General features: G+C 43.9%; 1 protein-coding gene across 1 annotated transcript in view; it reads right to left on the reverse strand.

The window, feature by feature from the left end:
* The window catches only part of LARS2 (leucyl-tRNA synthetase 2), an 85,146-nt gene that overhangs the window by 36,176 nt on the left and 39,750 nt on the right, over positions 1–9,220 (reverse strand). Inside the window, exons 11-13 of the mRNA XM_015412265.1 lie at positions 5,619–5,734; positions 3,850–4,133; positions 33–131 (exon numbers count right to left, since the gene is read on the reverse strand). Coding sequence (XP_015267751.1) covers positions 33–131; positions 3,850–4,133; positions 5,619–5,734 — 499 coding nt within the window. The remainder of the gene's footprint in view (positions 1–32; positions 132–3,849; positions 4,134–5,618; positions 5,735–9,220) is intronic.

Here is a 9,220-nt window from a genome sequence, read left to right on the forward strand (position 1 = left end):
ATTCCTGCATGCAGCACGTGTAAATGACTTACCTGTCAGAGTTATGAGGATCGGTGTATCTTAAATAATACCAAGCAGAATCAACAAATGTATCCATGGTGTCTGTTTCTCTCTTTGCAGGCCCCTTACACCTAAGGAACGCATATTATCGTCATTAGAGTCCCGCAGAGATAAAAACTCAATGCTGTTCTGTTCCCTGAGAACCAATTTGCACGTTACAAGTGAGAATCACAGATATCTTACTCGTGCTTCTGCAAGCCTCGCTTCTAACCAAACACACAAAGCCAGAGGCCCAGAGATCTCATCAGAGGCAGGAGCTTCAAGCCCTTGCTTTGCTCCTCTCGTCAGAAGTGAAGCAATCAGACGTGCGAATCGCTCAGGAATTCCTGTGTCCGTGAACATGCAAAATCAATTTCTGAGCTCTCTCGAAATGTTCAGAAGCCAGCCACAAATTTATGCACATTTATTACAAACAACAACAAAGGATCTTTCCAACAAGGGTTCAGTTGTTCACAACCCTTGTTTTAACAGTCGTGAAACTCCAGAATGTCCAGGAACTACAGTCAGCTTCCTTCTATATCAGCGTTCCAGTGAATATTCACAGGAATAGCAACAATCTGTTCCTTGTGGAAAGAACAGAGGGAAAAACTATTGCTGCTGCTGATTGCTTCTGAGCAGCGTGGGAGTCTGAAACCCACTGGCAGCCCCAGCAAAGACAGAACGTACCTGGCAGGGAAGAACACTCCAGTCCTGGTCTTCAAAGCCTGGAAGCCATTCCTATCATTTTATAAGCACACAGTTTTGTATCTAGATCCCTAAGATAACAATCCATTCGCTTTTAGATATCATCAGGTTTCCTGCCTAGTTCAGCACAGCTGGAGAGCATGGGACACCACAGCCACTGATTGTGATGAGAGGGAAGCAAACTGATAATAAAACCAAACCTACGAAGTATGAATATTCAGACACTGCTTACATTTCTTACACCTACTGCAGAACTTTAGTTAGTCCTGGGAGTAATTTGTTTCCTCCCCAGGGACAGTGCAAAATGAGTGAACACACAGACTTCTATATAAGAACAGCCTGAACACACAGCAGTTTTGTTTTCTTTTCTTCTTTTTTTGCAAGTTGGGAAATAAGACTTATTAACTTCCCAGGAGTACATTGTAACAAAAATTGAAATGTCTAAAGAAGTTACTGTTTGTCCTTTCCACCTTCCTGCCCTGGAGGAAAGATCCCCTTTATCTGACCCCTGGTAGTCATTTCATTCCCATAGTATTAGACACATAGTTCTCTCTCACTCATCTAGCTGCCTCAGTCTTGATGTCACAGGCTGTATTGGAATCATAGGGTAGATAGGTCAAACACTCTCACCAAGTGGGTACTTTTGTTTTCATAACACGCTGTAGAAGCAACACATTCATTTAGAGAATGGGCCATGGAGAGACACCAGTATTCCAGCCAACTTGACTACTACATACAGGATATTAAAAGTTGGTCAACGTATACCAGTCCTTCCTAGGTAGTTCCTCTGGCCTAGAAACCTCTTTCTCCAAATCCCATGTTTGTGTGGGGTAGGTCATAATTACTCAAACCTGATGGACACAGTCAGACCCCTGCAAAAAATTCCTAGGACTGTACTATGCGGAATACAGATGTGTATGTGTGTGTGTGTGGGACTACGACTCTGAATAATTGTATTCAGGGGTCATTTCGTAGAAGTATGTGTATGTGTGTGGGGGACTACGACTCTGAATAATTGTATTTAAGAAATTACCTGCACACAGAGAACAAACATGTCAAAGTTGTATATAACAAATTAACAAGGATTCATGTTTCTTTACCTAGGTGTTCATTGGCCCTGGTTGTCATAATAAGGTCAGATTACTACATTTAAAAATGTTTTAAAAACCCATTGAGAAAGTTGGGTTTTTTACAACAATCCATTTGGAAAAAAGTTAAATTCAGCAAGCTCTCCCTGAAACACTAATTTTCAACAGGCAGTGTTTAATCAATGGGATCCCCTAGCTGCATTATGAATTGGTACAATTCTAGGAAGGTTGTTCTTCTGAATGTGCAGAGTAGCATTCACTGGTGAGGAGCAGGGATGGGCACGAACGGGCTCACGAACCTAATTTTGTGACGAAATTGCCTGTTTTGTGATCCGAGGGTCATGTGATCATGCCAGCAATGAACCTCCATGTTTTCCACAGAGGTTCATGTGCAAGTGAAGTCCAAGCAGTGAAGGATCATGGTTCATGTGCAAGTGAAGTCCAAGCAGTGAGTTCATACACTTCTGGGTGAACTCGCCGTTTGGACTTCACTTGTGCACCGCACGGCTTGCTAAAGCCATTTAAAGGGAACCCCACGAACCTCCATTTTCCTGGTTTTTGCCCATACCTGGTGAAGAGAAAAGATGTTCTAAGTAACTGTTATTAGCTTAAATGTCCCATGGCTACAGCCTGTTACTGAAACCCGTTTCCAAAGCTAAGCCTAGGTGAAATGGAGGTCAGGTTAAATTTCAGAACCATCAATAACATGACTTTGTATTAGCTGTTCTTTTAACAAAGATTAACTTTTATTTTAGCCACTGGCTTTTTATACAGAAAAGATATATACTGAGAGGAATTTCTTTTGTTGAAATCTGCCAGTGTCTGAGTTCCTCTTGCTCTCAAATGCCTTTTGCAACAAAAGCAGGTCCTCATGAGTCACAACGCTGAGGCAACTCGTTACCAAAAAGCATCTCTTCGCTCGCCTTTGAATGTCCAGAGAAAGTGACAGGTTTACTGCTTCTGATTTCTGAAGTGTGAATGACTTGAGATCACTTACAGCGCCAACCAGGCAGCCTAACAATACAGAATTCATCATGTCAACTCTGCTGAGAGCAATGTTCCATTATATGCGTGATGAGAAAGGAGCCTCCCAAGGATACAGGAAAATTATTTCCACCCACACATGCCCACCATTCGCTGAGCCCTAGGCAAGAGGGATCTAGTTTTCCTAATGAATGTGTAATTCTGGAAATCTGAATTTAGAATCAACAACAATCAAGCAAACAAAAGGCTGAAATAGGGTGGGAAAAGCTTTCCAACAATTGCCTGCCATCTATGCCCAAAGTACTGTCCGAGGTACATCTTCACAAATTACAGTTTTGCTACTTGGAGATAATATTTTGTTACGCAGACAGGCAGTGTTCTGACACTTGGATTTGTAGTAAAATGAAACAGAAAGGATGGGTACATATTTTTCATACACACGGGACAAAAGTAATATGTGCAGGGAGTATTGTCCTGGATTCATACCAATAAATGAATAACAATCCTCATTTCCTTAGCAAAAGCAATAGATACAAATAAGGAACTGAACTACTTCTTCGGTTATGGAAAACAGACATGGAAATAAGGTTCTGAACAGCGTAGTTTTGACAAGCGGCAATGCTCAGAAAAGAAATTACAACCATGAGAAAGTGTCATTTGTAGAACAGCAAGATTCAAGTCTGATAACACCTCAAATACCAACAAGATTTCCAAAGTATAAGCTTTTGAGAGTCAAGGCTCCCTTCATCAGAAAGACTCTTCGTCAGACTCTAGAAAGCTGATACCCTGGAAACCTTGTTGGTCTCTAAAGTACTACGGGACTCGGATCTTGCTCTTCTACCGCAGAACAACACAGCCATCCGCCTAAAGCTCTTTGAGCAAATAAAGCTTCCTGCTCTACAATCAGTTTTCTAAACCAGTTACTACTCCTCAAACCAAAGATCACATGAAAGGACTTGCATAAGGAAGGAAAAGTCGTGAATTATTCATAGCCGCGTTACAGTCAGGGTACTTACGGGAAGCGAACACTCACCTTGGGCATGAGCAGTTTATCCAGTATGCAGCAGAAGTTAAAGGTGAGCCACCTTTTCCTGTAAAGGATGTTATGTTGGGCAACTTCACAGGTAGATCCTCATAAGGCACTGGGACAGGACCACAGCTCTGGCAGTGAACGATGGGAATTGGTGTCCCCCAGTAACGCTGTCGTGATACCAGCCAATCTTTTAATTTACTGCTTGTTAGATGTCCTCCTACTCCTTTATTTCTGGCTTCCTGGGTAATGGCGCTTATTGCTTCTTGTCTACTCATACCTGTGAACTGACAAGGACAGCCATTTCTGTACCCAGTCATGCTGCTGAGGTAGGCAGGGTCATCTTCCTATGTATGGCAAATATTTCACCAACCACACAGATCAAAAGAGTGGAATTCTATATGTGGACCTGATGGATTTTCAAAGATTTCCTCTTTGAAAATCCAAAGAGCCAGTTTGGTGTAGTGGTTAAGTGCACGGACTCTAATCTTGGAGAACTGGGTTTGATTCCCCACTCCTCCACTTGCACCTGGCTGGATGACCTTGGGCAAGCCATAACTCTGGCACAGCTGTTCTTGAAAAAGAGCAGTTTCTGTCAAGAGTTCTCTCAGCCCCACCTACCTCACAGGGTGTCTGTTGTGGGGAGGGGAAGGGAAAGGAACATTTCACCAACCACAGATCAAAAAAGTGGAATTCTATATGTGGACCCGATGGATTTTCAAAGATTTCCTCTTTCTGTTCTCTTTTCAAAGTCTACAGAACACAACAGTTACTTTTTAGGTTTAAAAAGTTCGATAGGTCTCTGTTCCTAGGGGCTAAGGAGGAATCAAAAAGCTCTTTTCCTAGAACTTCTTTCTTCTCCCTGACTTCAAATATAATCTGCCAAGTATAAAATGGATATCTCTTATATGCTATGCAGTCATACATTTCTACAACTGTTTGAGACCAGGAGCCAGAGAGCACTGCGGGAGAAGAGCTTTGCAGTGGGACTTTCTAGGCCCTCTTTCACTCCTGTCACTCACACACTCCAAAAAACCATTCCTGAAGGATGGGAGACCTTCTGGAGCAACGTTCAATGTGGCACAAGGGGCTGCAATGGAACCTGGAAAACCGGCAACACTCCTGCGCCCTGGACGTGGGGTCCCTCCACACAGAACTCTCTGGATTACGACTTGAAACTTTTAGTCAATACCTCTTCCATTCAATACTTGGAAAATATTCGGGATGCCCAATATGGGAAGTTTTAATGAACGCTAACGTTACCGTTAGCTGGATCCAGACAGCTTTTTTAGTTCATCTCATGACATTCTCTGACATACTACAGTTGCCATCCTAAGTCGCTTTTATACATGCATGACTCTCTGCACTGTCTTTTGGGCTGGTTAAAGAGGGCAAGACTGCAAACATTAGGACATTTTGGAGGACACTGATTCATAGGGTGACCATAAGTCAGAAGTGACTTGACAGCACCTCTCTCTCTCTCTCTCATACACACACACACGGCACCCCTTTCCTTTTCACCAGCAGAAAAGCTGGTTGGATCCAACCCACTGTCTTGTTCTAAAGCACTCCAGTGTACACCAAGGAAAGCTAGCATTAAAAACCCACTCAATGCATTTGCAGCCTTTGTAAATGAATTGCATGTTCTGCATTTATTTATTGTATCTCCTATTTCAAGTCACACGGTTGTTTTCATTCTTTTTTTTTTTAAGCTGAAAGTTGTTCCCAGGCAGCCTTGGGGGGTGGGGGGATGATGAAACAAACCAACCAACCTCGCCTGAGCTGGCCAGTCTCTCTGAGCCATCTGGCAAAGCTTCAATGACATTTTCAGAAGCCAGACCTAAACTCCGAGCAACTTCAGCATCGTCTGGCTGAGCACAAGGGACACCTAGGGAGGAGAGGAAAATAAGTAACATACATTTATTGAACAAAGATGACCTCACCTTCTGGTTTTCAAATGAGGGTGCTTTCAAGCAGGTTTTCTAATTCGTAATTTAGTAGACAGCATCAGGCTAACTTTACACTTCACAATCCAACTGCAGTTTGTTCCTCCAGTGAACAAATAGCAAATCCTGTAATTCATGGATTCCCCTTCCCTTTGCTCACACAGAGAGCCATTCATTCCAGCCTGCCTGCTTTCATTTAATTCCAATCTGATGTAGTTTAATCTTGATTTACAACTCCCTGGGAAAGAAACAAGCCCCTATTTGTCAAGGAATCCAAATCAGACCTTGCAACAATTGGAGCTAAATCAGAGACTCCCTGAATTCAGAAAAATCTGTTGATTGTGGCTCTGTGAGGGTGGAAACACAGAAGCCCAAGAATATGAACCTTTCCCCCCCCCCCAACCTCATGAACAAACTGGCCAGAGCCTAAGTACAGCATCAGCTTCTGTCCCATGGACGGCTTCAAAAGGGAATTAGATAAGCATATGGAGCAGAGGTCCATCAGTGGCTATTAGCCACAAGGTATAGATAGGGGCTCTGGGGCAAGTGATGCTCTATCTTCCTGGTGCTTGGGGGGGGGTCAACAGTGGGAGGGCTTCTAGTGTCCTGGCCCCACTGGTCGACCTCCTGATGGCACTTGGTATTTCTGGCCACTGTGTGACACAGAGTGTTGGACTGGATGGGCCTTTGGCCTGATCCAACATTGGTGTCTCTTATGTTCTTCCCCGTCCTTTTCAGTATACGCATCAGGCTTCAAACATCAAAATGGATCTTTGCTTGATTGCTCTCTCTACCTTGATTAAATTGAGTTTCTATGTTCAATGACAACACAGCCCTGAAAAGATGACGGCATACTATGATGTATAGCAAGCAAGATGACAGCCAAGGTAAAGGTAAAGGTAGTCTATTAGATCATCTTGATCTGTGGTGACAGATGGAGTGTCATGTGACAAGTCACCAGAGCATAGGTTGCATCATCCTGACTACTGTCACCATGAGTCAGCACTTCAATCTGATTGGTGCTGAGACGTATATATTCAGTACAGTCTGTGTGTTCTTCATCACTCTTGTGAATTGGATTATATGCGAAGCACTTTGTCAGTTTGCCTGGAGAATTGGATACTGCAAGTGCTATATGGACTGTATGTACGTATATATTGCTGTAAATAAACCACTGTAAATAGTTCAGCAGTAGCCAACTCTGGATTGAGTCATTATTTGCGCTTCCAATACGCTGACAATATGCGTATTGCTCTTCTCACCATGAAGGGATGTGAGGATCTTCTCCATTATCTCTGGCCTATCATTGTATTCTGAAATGTGAGAGATTTGGAACCTTTTCTGGTCTCAGTGTTCTTAGTGGTTTGCACCTGCCCCTGTTAGGAAACTGAACTGAATATAGGAAGTTGCAAGGTGTGCTCTAGTTGTAAGCAAAGATCAGGATCCAAAGACATGTGGCACTACTCCTTGAGCCCAAGTAACTCTTTCTCAAATACCAGCTTTCCCGTGGTGCGTGACAAACTCGCTTTTGAAACCGAGGAAAATTTCAAAAGCTACTTGCGTATTGCTCTTCTCACCATGAAGGGATGTGAGGATCTTCTCCATTATCTCTGGCCTATCATTGTATTCTGAAATGTGAGAGATTTGGAACCTTTTCTGGTCTCAGTGTTCTTAGTGGTTTGCACCTGCCCCTGTTAGGAAACTGAACTGAATATAGGAAGTTGCAAGGTGTGCTCTAGTTGTAAGCAAAGATCAGGATCCAAAGACATGGGGCACTACTTGAGCCCAAGTAACTCGTTTTCAAATACCAGCTTTCTCGTGGTGCGTGACAAACTCGCTTTCGAAACCGAGGAAAATTTCAAAAGCTACTTGTGACACAACAGAAGGATCAGCCGTTCAAAGAAAAAAATATCAAGAATTCCTTCGGGCTACTGCAAGCTCCTTGAGGGAACTGTGCAGTCCTAAGCAGAGTTACGCCATTCCAAGCCTGCTGAAGTAGTCTGTGTGTCAGACTCAGGCATCTGTCCAACTGTACCTGCTGTATTCCAACCCAGTGCAGTCACACCTGTTATGTTTCAACCCAGTATAATCATGCCCTGTGTATCCCATTCACTCCCTGCTCCCAACCATTTGTTATTCCTATGTCCTTATCGCTGGCCCTCGCCTGCCATCGCATTCCTGGGGTGTGTGTGAATGCCTGTAGAGTTTAGGGAGGATAGCTTCAGTAACTCTTCCATGGCGCCTCGAAGACATCTTTTCACATGGGAAGTGTCCTTGAGCAGAGTCTGTGTTTGGCTAGTAAAAGACCGTATATCTTTCACGGTCTTTGTAGTATTGCTGACGTGTACGAATGGAATTTTGGGGTGGTAATTATACGCTGCTTTCCCGCCTTTGCACCTCAGTCCTGACAAAGAGTCTGAACCCATCAGCATCTCAAATCTCTAAATAAACCTTTCACCAAAGAAAGTGTGTGTGGAAAGTGATGTGACTGGGAACCTGACACTGTAGTCAACAGAACAGGCCCATGCGGTTTGAGCAGCATCAGGAGGGCTCCACAGCTCGACTGGAAGACAATGTGGCCGGGCTGCTGAGGGTGAGGAGAATCTGTGGAAGGGGGCCAACCTGTGCCGGTGAGCCTAACATTTAAAAGGTGGCAGTGAACAACTGGGGTGTGTGTGTAAGAATACAGCTGTGGGCACCTGGCAGAGAAACAGTTGGGAACACTGAAGCACCCTTGGCCATGGGCTGTGGGACTGGAGGCAGCAACTGCAGGGGAAGTCTTGGAAGGGCAAGAGGAAGCTGCTCTAGCCAGTGAGGGTGACAAAGCCCACCAAGAGAAGGCAAAGCAGGCAAGGGTAATAGCTCTGGGAACTGAGCTCTGAGAGGTGGCACAGTGAGAAGGCCCTGTGAGGAGAGCACAGCACTATGGGAAGGCCAAAGAGGACTTCCTGGGGAATGGAACCACAGCACTTCTGTCACCCAGTCAAAACTAGAATTAAAATGGTGGATGGTATAAGACAAATAATGTTAATTTCACCCTGACCTGTATAGCCCAGGTAAGCCCGATCCCACCAGATCTCAGAAACTAAGCAGGGTCAACTCTGGCAAGTATTTGGCTGGGAGACCTCCTTGGCATACCAGCAGTCAGGAGGCGGGGGCAGGCTTTATTCAGCCACCTATCTGAATATCTTCCAGGCCCCCTACAGGGGTCAGTCACCAGAGGTCGACATGACTTCCAGGTGCGCACACACTCACACAGATGAAAAAATTCTAAGAAAGTACCCCCCCCAAAGAAATAATGTAAATTTGATTATGAATTATGTTCTATTCCAGTTTTACATATTTACTTTGATACTTCAAGTCTAACGTTATTTTATATGATATTCCTAAGCAAACATTTAGTTTGTGCGGGTATTAATGTGATTAGT

The sequence above is a fragment of the Gekko japonicus genome, unplaced genomic scaffold (genome assembly GCF_001447785.1).
Source record: "Gekko japonicus isolate JY-2015 unplaced genomic scaffold, Gekko_japonicus_V1.1 scaffold747, whole genome shotgun sequence".
Lineage (NCBI taxonomy): Eukaryota > Metazoa > Chordata > Lepidosauria > Squamata > Gekkonidae > Gekko > Gekko japonicus.